Source organism: Cebidichthys violaceus, unplaced genomic scaffold, assembly GCF_023349555.1.
Source record: "Cebidichthys violaceus isolate CVI_PGR_0920_01 unplaced genomic scaffold, fCebVio1.0.p SCAF_2, whole genome shotgun sequence".
NCBI classification, from domain to species: domain Eukaryota; kingdom Metazoa; phylum Chordata; class Actinopteri; order Perciformes; family Stichaeidae; genus Cebidichthys; species Cebidichthys violaceus.
In genome coordinates this window covers 14,111,543-14,132,613 of record NW_027176372.1, presented here as the reverse complement: position 1 = coordinate 14,132,613, position 21,071 = coordinate 14,111,543, and the positions used below count along the sequence as shown (strand labels likewise).

Here is a 21,071-nt window from a genome sequence, read left to right as displayed (position 1 = left end):
AATATTTTGGAAAAATGTGCAGGTTTTCTTAAAATGTCATGTTATTTGTTATCATAAACCAGGCATTTTCACACCATGCTGCCTCTTCTTTTTTCAAAAAGGGCGTTTACTGGCAGGTTTCTGGAACAGTCTGGAGGGACCCTGAACCTGCTGAGACCCATTTTCTGTCTTATACAGTACAATTATGGAGAGAACGAGGCACGTTTTTAAAAGTATTTATTACATCAGGATATACAAATCTGCAAGTGCTCCCACACAGACCCACCATATAGATATACTGACATGAAGAGATTTAATCCTGAATTTATATACATCCAGGCTGAATGAAATACTTCTAAGTAGATATTTTTGACACAACATAAGGGTTGACATGTTTGCATGATAAGACACCTTTTAAAATGATTAAATATAAGGTAATATTTGTACCATGACTGATTTAAAGTGCTTATAATCATAATATAATGTATAATCCATACAACATTTAACAGCAATATCATGTCACTTTATAATATATATGTCACAGTGTAAATCGTCATCAGTCAAAAACTACAGGCATAACATGGCGGATAAATGAAGATTGCACATTTAGTACAAAAACTAAGATTTTGGCAATGATCTTTTAATACTTTCAGGAATGAAGGTTAGGAGCCATGCAGAGACCATGCTACACGTAAAGGGGAGGTTAGTAGACATGGAAGACTTCAGGCTGAATAACTTCCAGGGATGTTAAGTGCATTTCTATAAAATTGTTATTTCACATTGTAAAAATAATACACTTGATTGCTAATCTGTGATCTTTTGATGTTGTAGAAAGTCTTCTAATTCAAATTCCTTCCTGAGGTTAAGGAGCACGCAGATGGAAGACTAAAGAAGCTATGAAAAGGAAAGAAAAACCATGTTATTCATCCGGACAAACAACTCTATTCATTAAAGTCATTAGACCAACCTCAACAAGATGAGAAATATTTAAGTTTAGTGCAAATGGTAATTAGGTTTCATGAGCAGTTTGTTATTTGTCCCGTTTGTTTCCACTGACAATCACAACTGAAACTTGATTTAAATGGATAATGCTTTTACAGAAACACAAAATCAGAAAACCATGTTTTGGTACGTCATGACGGGAACAAGTGAAATATGAAATGCTTTGTATTATACAAATGACTGATGTGACGGGAAGTCACAGAGAACTGAGAGAGTTTAAGAGGAAAGGTTCAGCTGACAAACACATGAACTGATGCCGTGTCTGGTTTTCCATTGACATTATTTATTTGAATATAAATAATGGCAACATATTTGCTCATTTTCAGACTCACTGTAAATTAATTCCATTATTTTCTTTATAACTTTGCATAAAGTGGTGTTAGACAATAACATTTTCTTCTATCTCAAACTACCAACAATTAAAAAAAACAAGTATCAATAATCATATGTACATTATTAGAAATTCAGTGCTAAAAAACCCTACTAGGAACCATTCAACTTGCCAATAATTGCACATGTTAAAACATAACATAACTCACAGTCATCGCTTCAATTCAGTCGGTGACTAAAAGTCTCATGTTCTATAACAGGACATGAACACACATTCATGGCAAGAACATAAAACAACACAAGCTACATGTTATGAAAACATTCCATGGATTGTGTGTCTAGCAGAGTCAGCATTAGGGACAAATTAAACACACTGAGCAAAGCTACCTTTTTGATCCATAAATATACAGTGGCTTATAGCCATCACATATTTCAGACTGACATACGAGTCACTGTGAATGGTCCACACATACTGTGTCAGTAAGTAATGTCAGATATGACATTACTTAGTGACACTCACTCTCTCTCTCTTCCAATGCGGATGGCAGACACATTCCTGGTTCCCTGGATGTTTGATCCATAAATCAACTGAAAAGGGAAAAGAAATAAGACAGAATATGGGAAGAAGAAGAAATGAAGGATTTGGGGAATAATGATTGAATGAAAATAATAAATGAATGAAATGGTTATGCAACAGTATTGTGGTTGGAACTTCTTTTATCATCATTTTAGGCTATGTTACAAGTCCAGTCCGGTTTTTGACATTTTAACATTTAAATCAGATTGTTAAAAACTGAGATTCAGGCCACATTCATAGGTGAAATCAGAAACTGAATTTGTAGAACTCTTTCTCAATCTGACCACTCAAATCAAGAGTTTAAACTGTCTTTATGGTCATATCCAACAAAACACATGACGCTGACTCCAGAGCACAGCTAACCAACCATGAGTTCACCACCAACAATGGTTGCATATACAAATCAATGTTTTCCTGTCACTAATGCTGTCTGGTGAGACAGAGAAGAGAACATCAGCTCACTGTTTTGTTTGCATCCTGGAAAAACACACCAACCCTTTTTTTAACAACAGCAACCAAAGCAGATAAATGAATCCAGCCTTTTACTTGCAATCTGGAAAACAAATCAGGTAGTCTGAACAAAGCCTTGCCTTAAATGTTTAACTTACCCAGATGTATTATCAACACGTGAAAGCTTTTCCTCATAAATTCACTTCTTCCTCTATTTGACAAATCTAAAGCACCTTTTCTCAAACTGGGTTGTAAAACATAGCCAGAAGGATCACCAGCTACAGTATTTTAAAGGTAAAACATACAGAAAGCTGTTGAAATCACATCTTCTGCCTTGTGTGGCATTACACTGACTTAATGCCTTTGGCACTCTTAACATTTTCACACATGGTAGGACATTAAAGCCGCTACAAACTGCTATTAAGAGGGCAAATCTTTGAAGGAACTACGCTTTCTTTTTTATTCATGTGTTTGTATTTTACTAATCATTAAGACAGCTTTGTGATTGAGGATCTTCAAGGATAATCTTGAGCTTCAAGCTGTGTATGTAAGTTTTGAGCATATATAATTGATCCTGACATATAATGTTTCCACCTGCAGAAATGACTACGGCTCTATGTGGGATGTCTAAGTGTCATCAGTGTTGCGCATGGTGTGAGCATCGGTGAGACCAGTGGAATGAAAACAGAGGTGCCCCTGCCTGAGATACAGTCTGGCAGGTCAGCCTGCAGAGACATAAGCATCAGGCTGTGTCATGCAAGCTGTGACCCTCTCCGCTATGTCTGGGCACACAGTGTCAGTCTGAATCTGTCCACGTATCAGTTTCTGAGCCAACATGGCTTCTGGGAAAATAACAGTATCTCATTAATCACATTGTACACCTTCCCCCCTCTGTCCGATCAACTCTACATAGACTGACTTAGAGAAAACACGTTGAAGACTTGTGAATATAATATATGTGTGATATTTAACAAATTAATCATTATTTGGCTGAAGGTATTTAGTGTTACTATTTAGCGGGTTTTATCGCATGGTCTGACAACAACGGTGTATGAAAGGAACCACTTGAGTAGCACAACAAATCAAATACACACAGAAAATTTGACTTACTTCTTCTTGTCTTTGTCCTTCTTGAATGGTTGTGAGCAGCCTTGGAGAGCCTGTCCCATCAGCGTCTCAGCTGCAACCTTTCTTCTGTTGAAGGCGTTCATTTCCTCCTCCAGTTCTCGTCTTTTCTCCTCCAGATTCTTCTTTTCTTCCTGGTGCATCCGCTTGAGCTGCTCAAACCTCTCATGAAGCTAGAGATGATGATGATGGTGGTGAAAAGACAGGGCACAATGTGAGACAGAGCAAACATGGTGTATTTTGAATGAGTAGTTATTTTACGATCATGTCAATCCTCACCTCTTTTTCCTTTTCTTTCAGCTCAGCTTCTGTCTCCTTCACTTTGTTGACAAACATCTGTCTCATTTCTTCCTCTTTGCGCTGCAGATCCACAAGGAACTCCTTCCTCTTGGCTTCATATGTGTCCTGAAGGCTGAAAATCAGAGTAAAAGGAATGTTAAGATCAGTCTAATACCTTATTGGACATGAGCCATAACTGGAGAAATGAAACTAGCATGTTAAACATGACCCTTTCAGATTGAAGAGAACAAGAGATAATATGGTCAACATCTGACCTGACACTTTGATCAAAATGCTGTTTAATACAGATGTGAACTGGGAATATTTGAAATGATAGTGTCACAAAAACAATGTACTTCAAATTACAAAACATTAGAAAATAAGGTCATATGTTGCATAGATGACATTTTCCACTCACTCTAAAATACATGAATACTATTAACTCTAAATCACATTTCTGCATGTGTGCATATGTAAACAAAAAAAAGCCATTCCTACATTTACAAAGGAGTATCAACCGGGTTTAATGTATTATTATCTGGAGGTTAATTGGTGATGGCTTCCTGTTTACAAAGTTGATGGGTTTTGACTGTACAGCACTACAGATGTTCCCTGGTTAACACATTACTTCTAAGTCTTAAATGGCTATGACATTTCTTAAGTTTAAATGATGCAACCTGATTTAGTTAAGTTAATGAATTCATGAAGGCACTTAAAAGGTTCAGATGAGTCAAAAATAGAACCAAATACAATCAATGATTTATACTATAGTTAAATAATTAATCTAGAGTCTAAATTGACACATAAAGCGTCACACTTTTCCATTAAGCTCTAATTGGTTGATGAAAAGGGAAAAATCAACCTATTCCAAATCAAATCAACATAGATATTAATGTACTGTTCATTAACCAAGTCATTCATCAGTACGTTTTTTATATCAAAAAGAAAACAGTTGTGTTTTTGCAGTCCCACTGAAATAAGTTGTCCAGATGCATTACATCACTGCTCCCCCCAATTTCACCTGAACGACTGGCTGTCCGGGTCTGTGTCCTTGAAGCCCATCTCTTCTAGCTTGCAGCGACGGTAGAGCTCATAGTGTCGAGCGTGTGTTTGCTCCCGGAGATCCTCCATGTTCACACGCAGCAGCATCTCCCTCAGCTTCACAAAATCACAATGGTTTTCATTCTCCACTGGAAAATAAAAGAAGCTTGGTCATTTTGCACTTACCGAAAATCTGAACTCAAGACCCTTGCTGATAAAACCTGAGAATCATAATATTATGATTATATATCAATAGTTTAGCAGTTTCTACTGTTTGGGACTTTATGATGCTTGTAAGATCAATTCAGCCAACTCACCCTGTACTGATCCCCAGGGGTACAGCCTTGCTTTCACCATCTTGTTTCCCACTTTAACATCTTCTAAACTCCCAACCACAGCAAAGGGAAGATGAGTCTGTAATGTATAGTGGTGAAATTGTTACAAGATGTTTAAAATGATACTACTGTCGTTATGTCCGGGATCTCATTCTGCTATGAAGATATGCTTCTAAATATATGTCGACTATGGATTCAAATTGTGGCTTTCATTGTTACAATACCAAAAGATGGGTGTAGGGTTAAGAATACAGTGGAGGAGAAAGTGAGAACATTATCTTAAGTATTGTATTATGTCTTTGTGTTTCTAGGACTCACATTCATGGAGGTGTTTATCTCTGCAACAGCTTCATCCTCCGTGGGGAACTGATAAATCTGTACTCCATTACTGACCAGCTCACTCATAATCTTGATCTTCAATTTGTCCAGTTCGCTCTTGGAAACCGTGTCTGCCTTTGCAATAACTGGGATGATGTTCACCTGCATGGAAAATCATAATATGAGTGATGGACTGAGGAACAAGTAACATTGACTGCTGAAATACACGGTCAAAGATTCTGTATTCACCTTGCTGTCCAGTTTCTTCATTGTGACGAGATCAAGAGACTTCAGGGAGTGTCCGGAGGGAGCGATGAAGTACAGGCAGATGTGGATTCTTGTGTCATGGCAGTTAAATAAGGAGCGTTTTATTTTTAGCTCCTCCTCAAGATACCGTTCAAACTGGGTATCAATATACTCAAGAATGGGTTTATAGCTGCACAGAAAGACAACACAAGACATAAAACATGAGCATCATTATTTTATCCTTACACACATGAACAATAAACTGTACATTGCTTTCATGTAGTTTGAAAACATGTTAGTATTCTGGCAACAAACTGCAACTACAGCCTTGCAGCCAAGAATGTCTGCTTTTTCTACTCCCTGCTGTTGGGAGCACTCAAATGTCTATTGAGATTGCATTAGTTCTACCAGTCATTCACATATTTCCTTTCTTCCCACCCAATTTGCATGCCAGAAACAGGCCAGATCTCTTCCTCAAGTCCATACTGTGTAAGTGTGTTGGCTGCAGGACCAGAGCAAGGGTGGAAAAGATGAATAACTGGTGCTGAACCAAACAAGAAAAATGTCGGAGCAGTTTTCAAGATCAGTATTAAAACAGCACTGACAATGCCTGTAAAAGGTTTTCTATAACATTTTAACAACATTGTATATTTTCCTTCCATCGTGCAGGACAGTGCATACATTATATGTCTGGAAAGCATTCAGTCTAACTGTAAGTCAAATAAACATCTCCAAGAATCTGTACCTTTGTTCTTTGTTGATCTGGTCTCCAAACCCTACAGTGTGCACAGTGGTCAGCTTGAGGTTGACGTTGCTCTCCTGCAGATCATAGGTTTGTGGGCGTAGCTGTACCTCAGTCTGATAGTGGCTGGCTTCCTCATTTTCAAATGTTGTATTGAAAAGAGTGTTCATTAATGTTGACTTGCCTATCCCTGTCTCACCTTTAATAAAAAGAAAATGACACAAGGTGAACAGAGATGACCATTTAAATTCCCCAAAAATGCATGTCACGTTCACAGCACTAGCTTTGCTCCTGGGTTCAGACGTACCAACGCAGAGGATGTTGAAGCAGAATCCCTGTGCGACTGATTTACTGACCAACTGATCTGGAAGACTGTCAAACCCCACATGACCTCCGAGCTCCATGTTTCGCTTTTCTTCATGCTGAGGTATTCGGAAAAACAGGAAGAACAACAATCTATAAAATAAAATGACGAGGTTAAAGAGCCCCTTCTGTCAGATCCCATCCCCACATTCTGCTTTCAAGCTTAAGTTAAAAGCATTCTTTGCAAATGAGGTCATCTCTCCTTTCCACTTAACACACTGAACAGTCCAACCTATAAAAAGGTTCTGTCTCAATATCACAAACCAAATTCCTCCTTTAGAGACACGCTAATCTGAAGAGAAAACAAAAATCTATGAGAATCACATGAGTTGTGCAGCACAGATGTCATTCTTGACACTGTGTCTTATGTCTGTTTATGAAGCCTTAGCATCAGGGCTTAGGCTAAATTCAAAGCTGCTGACAGTAACAGTTTGTGATTATATTCAGGGCTGAAACTTATTTATTACAAATATGTTCATCATTGATTAGTCTGTTGATTAACAGATTAGATGTAATAGATAGATCGTAAAAGAATAGCCAAAAAAACTCTTTCAGAGCCCAGAGTTACCTCTTCAGATTGCTTGTTTTGCTTAACCAACTGTACAAAAACAAGATATTTAATTCATAATGACTAAAAACAGGAAAAACAAACATTTTGAGAAACTAAAAAATTGGCTTTTGCTCTATAAATGATCTAAACGGGTTAATTAATTATCAAACTAGTTTCTTATTATTTTTCTGTTGATCGACTAATGGATTAACAGTTGACAGCACTGTGTTTACTTGCGTTTGAATAAAATGATTTAACTCACTGTACATATCTCCCAACCATCATACTGTCTATACTTTCCACGTTCATTAATATAACACTAAAAATGCATGGCGGCGTTTGAATCTGAACACAATAATACATACTTTATAGAATGTATATTTTGCCCTGGCTATGAGCTGAGAGGTGTTTTATCCCTCCTATCAGACACATCCTGATTTACTGGCATCATGCAAAAGGCTCAACATGAGGATCAGGATGTGTTCAATACAACAATCATCGGTTACTTTGTTATGTTAAGTTGAGGTGGTGTGTTTGTCTGTGAAGGGGAGTTATGGGTACCAGCAGGGCAGCCAGCAGCTTGGATGTCCTCCCATCCCTGTGAAACATCTAGATAAAGAGCTCTTTGTGTGTGTGTGTGTGTGTGTGTGTGTGTGTGTGTGTGTGTGTGTGTGTGTGTGTGTGTGTGCGTGCGTGCGTGCGTGCGTGCGTGTGTGTGTGTAGAGAGAGGGACAGAAACGGATGATTGTTGTATTGAACACATCCTGATCCTCATGTTGCAACCTGTGCACCAGGAGACCTAATACAAGGCATGTACTGTAGGCTATGGTGGCTTTTTAAATAAACAAATGTCCACGAATGACACGTTTGGCTAATACATCATTTTGAGGAGCTAGCTGCGACTTTCGGAGGCTGCTGCTTATGTTTATCCTCTTAATTTCGTGTCTTACTGCCTGCTGTCCCGCGTTTCATTTTAACCGCTTGTTCCCGTTAATTCAGCACCCGCGTACACCTGTCACCGTGTTGACATGGTAAAAAAAAAAGCAAAGTGTTGATGCACACGCGTCGTGCGGGTTTATGCAGCACAGTTGGATGCCTAAGTGCGCCTCTTTCTCTGCACGGCTCCACAGATTGCACGCATCATACGGGACGACGGTGCATCGTTTTTTAGCTGAAACTCCGTCTTTATCCCGTGTAGACATAACAAGCCGTCTCAACACCGCAGCGGACCACGTCTCATTACCATCACCTTGCTCTCACATACACCTGAATGCTATGCTAGTTTATTTTCTACTCTGACGACACCAAACCACGAGTCCCTGCAGGCCGCCAGACAGCAGATCATCATACTTACTGCGAAAACGTCTACATCATTGGCCGCCATCGTCAGAAGTGGCTGAGTGCAGGAATTATCTGTCTTCATCCAGACCTGCTCTCTCCACGTTAAGCAGACTCGCAGTGCTTTCAATATGGCCACTTGGAGGCAACACCCCCTCTGTGCTGGAGGGCGACACTACAACAGCTCAAGCGTTCAGCCTTTATTCTCACTCTGAAAGAGTTTAGTGTAAAATGTGTTTTGTTTGTGTGTTTACTTCGACAGATTAGAGCTTTTGTCAAGGAAACGAGCAGTTGTCACATACATTGTAGGCTGGGCTGTAGTAATAGCTTACTTTGTAACAGATTACATCCATTTTTTCCCCCTATTTCATACTCCACTACATGTAGCCTATTTGACAATTAGTAATTGATTTTGAAGATGAAGATTTTACAAACATGTATAACAAACTGAACTTTCTAAAATTAGATTCACATACCAGCTACAGCAGGTTGACAGTAATGCATGAGTAATATTCATCTAATGATACACATAACCCTCTGACAGGACGCCATTAAGCTAGTTGAGTATTATTAATACTTTTACTTTTGAAACTTTAAAGTATTCTGTTGCCAATACTCATATACTTGTACAAGTAGATTATGAATGTAGGACTGAATGAAGTATTGTAATGTTGAGGTTTTATGGAAACATGGGATCCATTTGCTATCATACATACACACATATCATTGCTGTGTTGTTGTTTGAATGATGATCAATATGCATGTATATAAAGCAACCTGTTACGTTAACCATTCCATTTTTTATTCCAGCACATTTGCACCATTTACCTACTGTACTACTTTTTAATGTTTCCAGAAACAGTCTGATTTATATACATTGTATGAAGTTGTTCATTGTTGTGTTTTTAGCCTATTTATACTTTATATATTCTATCGCCTATTTGTATTTACATATGGCTCAATGTTTGTTTACTTTCATTTTGCTTTGTTGTCCTAGTTTTAAGATGTATTTCTATGAATGTGTAAGTATATTGAAATAATAATAAAAATAATTAGTCAAACTCCTTGCATGTGTACTTGTACTTGGCCAACAAAGCTGATTCTAGTTATCTAATGTCACAAGGAGTCAACATTTAGGGTTACTGTAAAGATTTATCTTCGGAAAATATTGGTTAATAATGTGAAACACTATTCTTTAGGTTAAATGACAACAATATACAAATAAATTACGAAAAATGTGTTTGCTGTGTTAAAACTAAACTCAATATATAATAAACAAATATACAAATATAGCACTACTCTAGTATTTATTATTTTTACAATGGCCATTTTTTTTAATTACTCAATGTAAATATGCAAAAAAAATACGATAATAAATGTACAATTCGTCGTTTTTAATCGGCTGTGATATTGTTCCACTTTTAAAGCTCAGCGTTTAAGGGGGAGAGACGGAGAGACAAAAGAATTTATTTGGCGAGGCGCCGGAAGCAGCAGGTTGGAGGAGGACCACAGAGAGGGGAGCGCGGACAGAGAAGAGATTATCCCCCCCAGCGTTATCTAACATATCTGTTATATATTTACAAAATGGCTTTGACCCAAGAATCTCTTTTGTCTTTTTTACTGGAGCACGGAGGCAAAGTGAAGAACTCGGAGTTGCTGAATAACTTCAGAAGACAAATCAACGGCGGCGATCCCGTGGAAAAGCAGCACAATAGGGACCTTTTCAAGAAGTCGGTAAACAGCGTCGCTGTGGTGAAGCAGATCGACGGGGTGAAGTTTGTGGTTGTGAAGAAAAGGTACCAGGACTTTGTTAAAGAGGCGGCGCGTGATGAGACGCAGATGGACGACAGTCTCTCGAGTCAAAATACGAGCTTTTCGTACACATCTCCTCCTCGAGCCGAGTCCGCGAGGCTGATTTACTCTGACATTGAGAACAATAATACATGCTGTGCCTCTAACATAAATGGCGAATATTATAGTGAGTCTTTGGGGGGTATGCAGGAAAGGAGTCCGTTATCAAGAGAGAGTAGTAGTGCGGATACGACCACCGTTAAAGTCCTGAACATCCCCGGAGATCAGGCGAGTAGAGCGAGGACATCTGGTGCTGTGTTCGCTGTCATAGCAGTGAAATCCCCCACGAGAGACTCTGCACCAGGTACACAGGACAGAGGACATTCCCGAGTGCATCCGGATTTAACGGGGGACAGACCAATAACAGTGGCCACCAAAGTGCCAACTCTGAATCCTAACTTAGCTTGCAATGAGGGGTCACTGAGTGACTCCCAGTGTTGGAAAAACAGACTCACAGAGGACGTGCAACCCACAGGTTTCCCCCTGGCAAGGCCCCAAAACAAGAGAGATGAAGCAAAGTACTCAGAGTCAGTACCTCTGGAGCCATTAGCTCATGAGTGGTTGGTAAAGTGCGCAGCCGGACTGTGGGGACAAATCTATGGTTTGCTGCTGCAGGACACGCGCTTGGCACAGAAGAGAGACTTCATGTCAGGTTTCACAGCGCTGCACTGGGCTGCAAAGACCGGCAACAGCGAGATGATACACAAGCTCGTGGACGTCTCCAGGAAAAGAGGCACTTACGTGAACGTCAACAGCAAAGCACATGGAGGATACACGCCTTTACACATCGCAGCCATGCACGGGCGCAGTGACGTGATGGTTTTGCTTGTGCAAAGTTACGGGGCGAATGTAAATGAAAGAGATAATGACGGCAAGAAGGCCTTCCATTACCTCGGCCACGGTGTGTCAGCGGAGGTCAGAGCACTTATAGGAGGACTGCAGCAGAGCAAGTACAGGGAGAAGACGGAGGAGGATGAATACAGAGAGCACACTAAGGGCTTCAACACTATTAGTAAACTGTTCCAGCCTCACAAGAAACTAAAGACAGCAACTAAATGTGCTCATGACGGGGGAGAATTACACGGATCACAAAAGAAGCTGTGAGATGGACAACATTACAATTGTGGTATAATTCTGAGTTTGTGTATTATAATAATATTAGAAAAACTTAAACCATTGTTTATCGTTTAGGTCACTTAAAGTCTATAACTGAATTACAGATGTGTCTCTCAGTACTTATTGCACCTCTCTTGTACTGTGTTTCACTGCTGGATGTGCTATTGATATTTATAAATTAATAATCTTTTTTTCTTTCTTTAGTTGAATTTCATGTATTAACAATGAATATGTTATTTTTAACTAATATAATTTATTTTTCTTACTAACAACACCAACAATCAGTGATATTCACACATATATTCCTTAACTAATGTGTAATAAATCTGTCAACTTTACCTCTTGATTAGTGACTTCAAAGTATGAGGAACTATGAAAACAGACCACACCTGGGAAACAGTTGCTATCAACACTGATGTGAATCATGTCAATGCTTCTGATCATCAAAATTAAAGTCATCTGCAACCAGGTGCAGAGAAAACATTGAATACTTTTGTAGAAAAAAACATTTTGAAAAAGCTACAGTACCTCTAAACTTAAGTAAGCGCAAAGGGATCCTTTGTGGGGGCCACTTATGCAAAGCAGGCCACCAGACTGGGTGGTGGAATGTCTCCTTTATCAATCTCTTTGTGAACTTGGGCTGTAATGGATGAGCAAGGCCTCCCTTTGTGGGACAACATGGGTTTCATTCTGTGGGATAATGTGGTAAAACAGGTCATTCTAAGCTATGCCCCAAATACCATATTGTAATCAATCATTACAGTATTGATTTGACAAGATTTCTGCCAAATATATGTGTTTCCATGATTTCCCATTACCTTCAAAAGAGAAGCCAAAGATTAAATTGTAGGGTGTGGAATTTTTTTTTAAATGGGAAAGAAATAAACTTTATGGGGAAAACTAATAACCCCTTTAAAACATATCTTATTGGGCAAGTTGTCATTGATGAATGAATTACCTTTTTCCCAGATCAGGAATGCTCAAAAACAGAAATCTGCCTTTTGTGTATCGTGCGTCCTTAACTGACCCTGGCAGAGTCCCAGATGACATGAAAAGTGTTGGAGCTCAGACAATGAAGCCACAAGCAAAACTGTGCCAGAACAATGTCCTTTGTCTCGTTATCTGGAAAAGACGCTGCTTGCATAATGATCCTGACAAAGGACAGCTGCACTCACACCAACAATTCAACAAAGTAGACTGCATTGTGTTACATCCCACCACAAAACTTTGCATAGCAACTGAAATAACATGGATGTGTACCTACTGTCTACCTATGTCTCTTTGTTAATATTTCAGACAAAAATGTCAAGCTTTAAAGACTGTCCAACAATACTGTGGAGGGGTTCAGGTCTGTATCATTTCCTGGCAGTACAAAATGGAAAAGTACATCCTTTTGTGGTACAATTTTAGCTACTTCAAATCTGTATAATATGTACATATGTATACATTTTAGTAGTAGTACATGGTGTGTAACTGAGACACAGCTAACCTAAGTTTAAAGCCCAGCTGGGTGGTCCTTAGAGGATACAATTAACCTTCACAATATGAAAGTGTTGGATGGCACAAACATAATTTTTTAAAACCTTGCAGGTAGTGAGGCTAAATATTTTAAACCTGTTCTGTGGATATTACAGGAAAAACATACAACAACAAAATGATTAATCTCCTAAAATCAATCAACATTAAATCAATGGTAATCCTATCCAACCACTGTACAAAGAACTTCACTGGTGTGGTGTTTTATTAGAAAGTAAGGCAGCGAAGACATTATATTGAACACAAACACTATATCTGTGTCTAACCAGTGGCCACACCATGCATGAGGGCCAATTACAGCTATTTCCACCACATAACATCTGCATTGCTTTATCTGTATACATCATATGTCTTCATGTTGAGTCAGGACCTCTTGATACATCACAATTACATGTTGTTTTAGTATATCTTCGATGATTTTTACAGATAATGGGCAACGTTGTGTCTCTTTATTTGTTCTTCATATTTCAGGCCAGTAGAGGGCAGGGCTTGCTCATATTTTCATTCACAGTTTAAATAGTCACTGAAGTAGTTATGCAAACAGGATTTTCATAGAATTGAAACCCCTTTATCATGGGGTTAGAAAGCCTATATTGGTAACCTTAACTCTAATTTGTCCATATTGAAATGTTTAAAATATTATAAGGTTACAAAGTACAAAAGTTAACAGTTTAAGAAAGATAATGTGTGTGTAATATGAGCTTGAGAAAAAATGGTGGATGCAATGTCTGCCCTCTAGTGGTCAGCAGCTTTACAGTAGCTATGCTTCTGTCATTTTTTAGGAGTGAACAGTGTTGAATAAGTTATTTTCTATAAATTGAGACCTAACATTATAGTGTTACCTGCTTGTGAGCCAATCTTGCACATCTGGTTTGAAACCATTACTCTAGGACAAATAATATTCTATTAGCGATGCATAAGTCTATTTTCCCTAAACTTTAAGTCAATACTGTAAAATAATAACAACGTTACATATTAACTTTAAACCAACATGGCAGTATTAGTTATTTTTGTAAAATATAAGGGACATTAATACAACTCTTTAATTAATACTTAAGTGGTTAAATTGAGGTAGCGGTACTGAAATAGCACCGGATGTTGGTCTTCAAAATAAAAGCGTAAAATCTGTCTCCATAAAGGTCATTATTTTTTACGGCATAACGTGAAATATTGCTGACTGTTGTGCATTATGTGTGTATCTATGCTTGGAAAAAATATTTTGGTGGAGAAAATGTGGTTAAAAATTCCTTTTTGTGATTTTGCTCTAAATCCTAATTTTAATCTGATTACTTCGAGTTTTACATTAAAGTGCCAAAAATACTTTCAATATCTGATGAGATTCGTGGATCCAGGAAAGGCTAAAGCACTGTGTAATTCAACTTAATTAAGCTATAATTTAAAAGCCTTTTGCTAATTTTGCTGAATGTGATATCGCCACTGAATCTGAACAAGTTATAAATGATGTCTCTTTACCTGAGACAGTAACAAGAGTGATAGCGTTGATTGCAAACACCTGTGCATGTTGATCAGCAGCAACACGTGCTTGCGGTCCTGTTTACCTCGAGCTCTCGGCGGAGAGTCTCTCGTAGTTTTGCCTGGTGTCGTTATTTATCATGGGAAAACAAATGCTGATGTCAGCTGTCCTTCGTTATTTTCGCACTATTTTTTTTCTGCTGCTGGTCACCTGCGGCTGCCCGCTGGTCCGAGCTTCTCTGGCTGCCTCGAATGCGCTGCACAACCTGGGTGACTTCAGCTACCCTTACGGCAGTATCTTCTCCCCGCTGCTCAAGGCACTGTCAGAGCACGGAGGGTCGAGGTGGAACCCGGGCCTGAAGAAAAAGATGAAACCCGAGCACAGGTACATGAAGTATCTCACGGAGGTTTACAAGAAGTCATCCCGAGTGCAGAGGAGTTTGGACGGGAGTGACATATACAACACAGTCCGACTGATCAAGCCACAAGATGAATGTCTTGCACAAAGTAATGAAGGTGAGCAGGCTGCAGTATTACTGCTCAAGGGTCCCAGACCTCCAGATTCACTGTGCTTTGAATAGTTTGGTCATATAATTAACAGCGTATTTGGTCGGTTAATTTCACCATTTAAGAACAATATAGACTAAGAGGGCTCCTGCATTATTACATATGTGGCTCTGTTTTGCATATGGGCTCTGTCTTAATCAAGTTTCCAAAAACTTGGCATTCAGAAAATATGGGGCTAGGTATGATTTATTCCAGTGCATTGTGGTGGGACGATTTTCTCTGTACTTAAACTTGGAATGCTACAGAGGTGGAAGGAGGGTCAACAGGGGGTCATAATAAGATCAGATATTGTTAAGGTGCCATTCTGAAATGTATTACAGACAATACACCACTCAAATTAAAAGCTGCTTGTCTTTTGGCCCTTTTTAATGGGTTTGAGTAAATCTCAGACAAAAACATTAAAGGTGGATTAAGAGGATGTGAATTTCAGCCCTATGGCAGGAGCAGCTGTTTGTTTTATGACTGTGATATCTATTCATTACTGTATGGAAATTGGACAAATATTTCTAAATTGAGCAAATCTGTGTTTTAGAAACTGTAGTGATCAGTGAACAGTTAATGAAATTCTAAGTAGATTAATTTGGTATTAAATACATTATCTCTTTTATGCAGTTTTTCTGTGTTAATCATGCTTTTGAACTTAAAATAGTTGAGGAGAGAAATGTCTCTAAATGGACCAATTTGATGAAAATTGTCATTTTTACCTGAGGCGCCTCTCTTCAAACTCCTGCGTCATGTTGTAAAGGCATCAGTGACATTGTGCACTTAAACAGGCTCATGTACAAAATAGACATGTTTATTCTGGATTATTGTAATGTAATCATGAGCACATGGACATTTGTGTGACTGACATGTAATGGTGCCTTCATATTTTCTCCTTCAGGGAACTTTATGCAGGATCTTTCCTACAGCCTTGATCAAGTAAGAAGAAAAGAACAGCTTCTGAAGTCGGCCCTGCTGTACAATTTTGACCACGCAGCGCCTGTCAACTCTGTGTGCTACCTGAGTCTTGGGGAGCAGGAGCACTCAAACCAGTGTCAGCTGTGTCCTGGGGTCCATCACGCCGTGAACTTCACAGTCAGCACAGACGCAAAGAGCAAGAGGAACTGGGTGGAGGTTGACGTCACCTTGTTTCTCCGGCCTCTCTTAAAGTTCCAGAAGAAGAATGTCCACCTGCTCATCAACGCCACCTGCCCAGAGGAACACAGAGCTGGTGGTGATGGGCGCAAAGCCCCACTGAAGTTCACCCTGAGGTCGCCTCTTCTGCTTCTTTATCTCTATGACACCAGCAAAATCGCCCACCAGAAGTTCCTAGTCAATGCCAAAGCAGGTCAGAGGCCAGCCGCTGCGGTGAACACATTTCCCGAGCAGATGGTCTTCAAACCAGAGCAGACGATGGGGCGAAAGAGGAGGTGGAAGAGAGCATCTTCAAAGAGCAAGCGAGGCGATAAAAGTCTGGATATCCACCTGCCGGAGCTTCTTCCCAGCTCTGAATTCCAGACAAGCGACTGTGCCTTATATGATTTTCGGGTGCGATTCAGCCAGCTCAAACTGGATCACTGGATTGTTTTTCCACCAAAGTACAACCCCAGGTACTGCAGAGGTGTCTGCCCGAGGACCATGGGCTTCATCTATGGCTCCCCTGTCCATACCATGGTGCAGAACATCATCTACGAGAAGCTGGACTCCTCCGTGCCCAGGCCCTCGTGCATTCCCTCCCATTACAGCCCCCTGAGTGTCATGATCTTTGAGGAGGATGGCTCCTATGTCTACAAGGAGTTTGAAGACATGGTTGCCACCAGATGCACATGTCGCTAAGCCAGCTACCAACGCGTTTGTGCTTTTTTTTCTCCTTCTTTTTTACAGGCTGAATAGAACATCACCACAGACCTCCTCAACAGTCATCACAGGTGGACTCTATCCAAGTATGGGATATTCTGACCAGGCTCAGTGATTTCATGAATTTATTAAATCGTTGCGCATGAAGTTTGATCTGGAGCAGGTGTGTTTACTTAAACAAAAAGTATTTTATCCTAGTGAAAAATGTGGAAAGGTGACATTTATTTCCTTTTTGTTAAGGTGTTACAAGAAAGGATGCCAATGCGTCCTATTCTTCAACACATTTGAAGAAGAAAAATGAGTGCTGTATGATTTTGTATGTTTGTTTTTTTTAAGTTGTATTTTTGTTAACTTATTTTGGGTGGGGGTCATTATTCTTTAATTTAACACAATTGCCAAGTTTTAAGTAGCCCTGTTCTGGACAAAAGATGAAAAAGCGGTCACAAACTCTTATCAAACCTTTTACATATCCTTTTATTCTTGGAGATTAGAGACAACTGTCTGAATGGCAGCTGACCTCATAATGTCCAGAATGAAAGTTGTCGAGGTTTCAGTGTGTATTTATTACTTCTGGTCCCAGCGTAGCTGCATAAGTATGAATTGACTTATGAAATTGTACTGATTGAATGTGACTAAATGCATGTCATGTCTATTTATGCAAATTGAATGAATTCACTGTGTCTATGCTCAGGTTAGGGATATTCAAGTACAAATATGAAGACAGATTGTCTGAAAAGTTGGAAAATTAAAAAAAAAATAACATGCATAAATACAGCTGTCTGTAACTGTTCATTGGAAATGGGGGAAATAATTACGCACTCATGAAAAAGAACAATTAAGATTTGTGCAATGGAGTGAAGCACAGTAAAAGCCTCAATCCTTCAGGCTTTCTGAGGCCTTTACCTTTTTTATCTGATGTTAACCTCTGACTGTAGTTCCTGGAGATAGCCATGACATTAAACCATCAACAAGAACCACACTCACTTTGGAACAAACCAGTTGGTACCCAGATTAAACGGGTCTCAGAGGACATTTAAAGGCCTGTGAATAAACCCTTAAGGGAGCTGTTATCATTAAAAGTGACTAAACTCCAGTCCGCCAGGGGGCGACAACGCCCTCCGTGTTAGCAATCACCCGAGGCCTGAATAAAACGGAAGGACACCGGAACTTTACCAGGACATACTGTTTTGAAACGGCACGGTAAGCTTCAATGTCACGATTTTAACGGTGTAGTTTTGCCTCCCTTAACTTTTATCAACGTAACTGTGGGATTTATCTGTGGGAGTCACTTAAGTTGTTTGCTCTTTCGACTAAACGACTACGTTAACGTGCCAGACCAGGAAGCGTTTCAAGGACCTTAGCAGCTAACGTTAGCCTACTGGAGCTAACGTTAGCTGACGATGCTAACCTTTAGCTATCACGGCTAAACAGTCGAGCTCATCTCGTGCTCTTTAAATCTCGTTTAGGATTGTTTTGTGGTTTTGCAATCATATATTTAGATAATCTGGTCTTTTTTTCCGTACAGTTAATGAATGGAGGCTTTTATGAGCAACTTTAATACGTTTTTAGTAACGTTACGAATTCACTGTAACATCTGTAAAAACAAAAAAAAAAAAATACGGTATTACTGTAATTTACTAAGTGTTTTAAACGGCATTAAGTACAAGTCGAGATGAATAAATCACAAACTTATGGTCACATAATATCCAGCAAGTCATGCAAAGACAAGTACCTCACCAAAGATCATTATTAAATAGTCAATGTCAAAGAAAGTCGCTCAGACCCCGTGGTAACGTTACATATATCAGCTCGTTTTTTTATTTCTAGAATTATTAGATGATTATCACTTCTGTATGAAAACAGACGACCAAACGGTGAACCCTATTTTGATATTCTAAAGTTATTTATTAGCCCGAATAGTTCAGCTGCAAATTAAGTGGTTTTCATTAAACAGTCGCACTTTAATCACAGGGTGGTTGAACACTAAGAGACTGAAAATATCTGTGCCTCCTTCTACCAAGATACAGAGCTGTGAGAGTGTCCTTATACATTTTCCAACTATTTAATTGAAGGGTAATTTATTGTCATTATGCAACACAGGGATGCACAACAGATGCAGTTGTAGCCCATTTGCAACACAAGAAAAACATCACACAAACAAAAACATTAGCGCATTCCTGTAGTTTTTTTTTTTTTTTTTTGCATGAAAAGAATGTAAACAGCAGGAAAAAAACAAAAACTTCTCTGGGCAGATAATATGGCCGAGATCTTAACATTACAAATTACAATTACAAACATCAGGAAAACATTGTACATCAACTTTGACTATGTTTGAACACAAAGCATCATGATGTAAACACAGACCATTTGCATTTAGTACAATGTTGAATTACCTTAAGTAAATGTATTTTTGTCATTTCAGGCCAGCTCTCTTGTAAACATGGGCCGCCACTTCGGAGACTTGGCCAAGATCAGGCATATAATCACATACAGCCTGTCCCCCTTTGAGCAGAGGGCCTTCCCCAACTACTTCTCCAAGGGAATCCCCAATGTGTGGAGAAGGGTCTCAACCTCTTTCTTCAAAGTTGCCCCCCGTGAGTTTTTAAATTTCTATTCAGTATATCAGTATTTTACATTCAGAGCCAGTAGTGATATTTTACACTATCTCATGAAGTCAACAAGACATTAACTTAAATAACTAATTGTCATCAAATACATGGCAAGACCTATGCACAACACTGTCAGTCTGTATGGCATTGTAGGCAATGAAAACATTTTATTTTTGACAATTTTGCTAAACTACTAGACATGTCAGACTAAAATGGGGTTATATACATAGAATAGCAAACATAATTTGGGATATCACATTTATGCAAAAATCTCTTAACGTCATTATAACAAGTGACTGTGAGTTGATCTGGGGTCAAGTCGTCATATGATAGGCCTGTTACCTGCTTTGACCCCACCCTCTGCTGTGGTTTGAATGTTAGTCTTAGTTGACGGCAAAAAGAGCAGACAACTGTTTGATGCAACAATACTGGCAAATAACAAGCACATGCCCACAGGTGCTGAATTTTTAACAATTCAATAATATTGTACATAATAACATTAAGTATTTTTTGTAATACCATGTATTCACTTGAAACATGTTTTGGTTGTTAACTCTCAAAACGTTTTTTTTCTAGTGTAGATAATGTGTCTGTTCAGTATAGGGGGATTGAATTACTTTTGAAAAATATGGTTGTTATTCCATGTTTTTTCAGGATCTCTGCAGGGATTATATGATATTTAACAATTGGTTTTAATATTTTACTGCCTGGCCTTAATTGCCCAGCCATGTGTGGCAAAACTCAACTAAACAAAGAGATGCTCCTGGTCCTAATTTGTTTTACGATCTTTGTGTTGCAGCAATGACCGTCATGTACCTGACATACACCTGGGGCAACAGTGTCCATGAGCAGGGCAAGAAGAAGGTCGCAGCTGACTTTGAGAATGACGAATGAACTCCTGCCACCTTTATGAACGCTACCCTCTGTTATTAATTCCAGCTGTATATTTCACCAATAAAGAAGATGAATATTTATGTGAAATCAGTCTTGATTGATTTAATTTGATTAATAAAAGTGTCAAATGAATGCTATTTTTTTTTTACATGTTATAGTGCACATTTAGTGCTGATGTAACTAGTCAATCAACAGAATTAAGAAGACTACAGTTTTGAGTATTGCTAAATCATCAAGCAAAAATGACTGATTGGTAGTTCTAATATCTCCAATGTGATCATTTCCTTCTTTTCTGTTTATTTTTGTGAATTGAATATTGTTGGGTTTTGGACAGAGGGTGGAATAAAAAATACCTCTGGAATCTGGGAGAGAGTGAGGGGTTTCTTCCATGTTTTATGACATGTTAAAGACTACGTGATAAATGAAGGTGATTACGGCAATTATATTCAACTTAAATGCTGGAAATACCTTATTGGTGAGAGACTGTCAGCTATCTAACAAATCAAATCAC

At 38.9% G+C, this 21,071-nt stretch overlaps 4 protein-coding genes across 6 annotated transcripts; 3 read left to right on the top strand and 1 right to left on the bottom strand.

Annotated features, from left to right (window-relative positions):
- Nucleotides 1-200: 200 nt before the first annotated feature.
- LOC137875391 (septin-8-A-like) lies at nucleotides 201-8,804 on the bottom strand. 3 transcript variants are annotated; one of them, XM_068714586.1, is made up of 10 exons: nucleotides 8,692-8,804; nucleotides 6,732-6,880; nucleotides 6,428-6,623; nucleotides 5,686-5,872; nucleotides 5,437-5,598; nucleotides 5,101-5,197; nucleotides 4,764-4,932; nucleotides 3,743-3,875; nucleotides 3,449-3,636; nucleotides 201-873 (listed from the first exon to the last, which is right to left on the bottom strand). In XM_068714586.1, the coding sequence occupies exons 2-10, from the start codon at nucleotides 6,826-6,828 to the stop codon at nucleotides 819-821; spliced, it is 1,284 nt and encodes a 427-aa protein (XP_068570687.1). In that variant the 5' UTR covers nucleotides 6,829-6,880; nucleotides 8,692-8,804; the 3' UTR covers nucleotides 201-818. The 3 variants fall into 3 exon arrangements, with proteins under 3 accessions (XP_068570687.1, XP_068570685.1, XP_068570686.1); XM_068714584.1 differs by having other exon boundaries at nucleotides 6,732-6,846; XM_068714585.1 differs by lacking the exon at nucleotides 201-873 and adding an exon at nucleotides 883-1,899 and having other exon boundaries at nucleotides 6,732-6,846.
- A 1,383-nt stretch (nucleotides 8,805-10,187) lies between these two features.
- On the top strand, nucleotides 10,188-12,908 carry sowahab (sosondowah ankyrin repeat domain family member Ab). The gene has a single exon (XM_068714587.1). It carries the CDS (start codon nucleotides 10,260-10,262, stop codon nucleotides 11,628-11,630), a length of 1,371 nt encoding a protein of 456 aa, XP_068570688.1. The 5' UTR covers nucleotides 10,188-10,259; the 3' UTR covers nucleotides 11,631-12,908.
- Nucleotides 12,909-14,791: 1,883 nt separating this feature from the next.
- gdf9 (growth differentiation factor 9) lies at nucleotides 14,792-17,788 on the top strand. The gene is made up of 2 exons (XM_068714588.1): nucleotides 14,792-15,167; nucleotides 16,102-17,788. The coding sequence occupies exons 1-2, from the start codon at nucleotides 14,792-14,794 to the stop codon at nucleotides 17,034-17,036; spliced, it is 1,311 nt and encodes a 436-aa protein (XP_068570689.1). The 3' UTR covers nucleotides 17,037-17,788.
- A 393-nt stretch (nucleotides 17,789-18,181) lies between these two features.
- On the top strand, nucleotides 18,182-20,921 carry uqcrq (ubiquinol-cytochrome c reductase, complex III subunit VII). Its single transcript, XM_068714583.1, has 3 exons — nucleotides 18,182-18,257; nucleotides 19,480-19,651; nucleotides 20,466-20,921. The coding sequence occupies exons 2-3, from the start codon at nucleotides 19,498-19,500 to the stop codon at nucleotides 20,558-20,560; spliced, it is 249 nt and encodes an 82-aa protein (XP_068570684.1). The 5' UTR covers nucleotides 18,182-18,257; nucleotides 19,480-19,497; the 3' UTR covers nucleotides 20,561-20,921.
- Nucleotides 20,922-21,071: the final 150 nt, after the last annotated feature.

Bases quoted from the DNA above. Each gene is read 5' to 3' on its own strand.
- LOC137875391 (XM_068714584.1), bottom strand. From the start codon at position 8,760: ATGAAGACAGATAATTCCTGCACTCAGCCACTTCTGACGATGGCGGCC. The intron at 5,198-5,436 runs GTGAGTCCTAGA...TATACATTACAG, and splicing joins AGATAAACACCTCCATGAAT to ACTCATCTTCCCTTTGCTGT. The intron at 3,876-4,763 runs GTGAAATTGGGG...TCTGATTTTCAG, and splicing joins CCGGACAGCCAGTCGTTCAG to CCTTCAGGACACATATGAAG.
- sowahab (XM_068714587.1), top strand. From the start codon at position 10,260: ATGGCTTTGACCCAAGAATCTCTTTTGTCTTTTTTACTGGAGCACGGA.
- gdf9 (XM_068714588.1), top strand. From the start codon at position 14,792: ATGGGAAAACAAATGCTGATGTCAGCTGTCCTTCGTTATTTTCGCACT. The intron at 15,168-16,101 runs GTGAGCAGGCTG...TTTCTCCTTCAG, and splicing joins TCTTGCACAAAGTAATGAAG to GGAACTTTATGCAGGATCTT.
- uqcrq (XM_068714583.1), top strand. From the start codon at position 19,498: ATGGGCCGCCACTTCGGAGACTTGGCCAAGATCAGGCATATAATCACA. The intron at 19,652-20,465 runs GTGAGTTTTTAA...TTTGTGTTGCAG, and splicing joins TTTCTTCAAAGTTGCCCCCC to CAATGACCGTCATGTACCTG.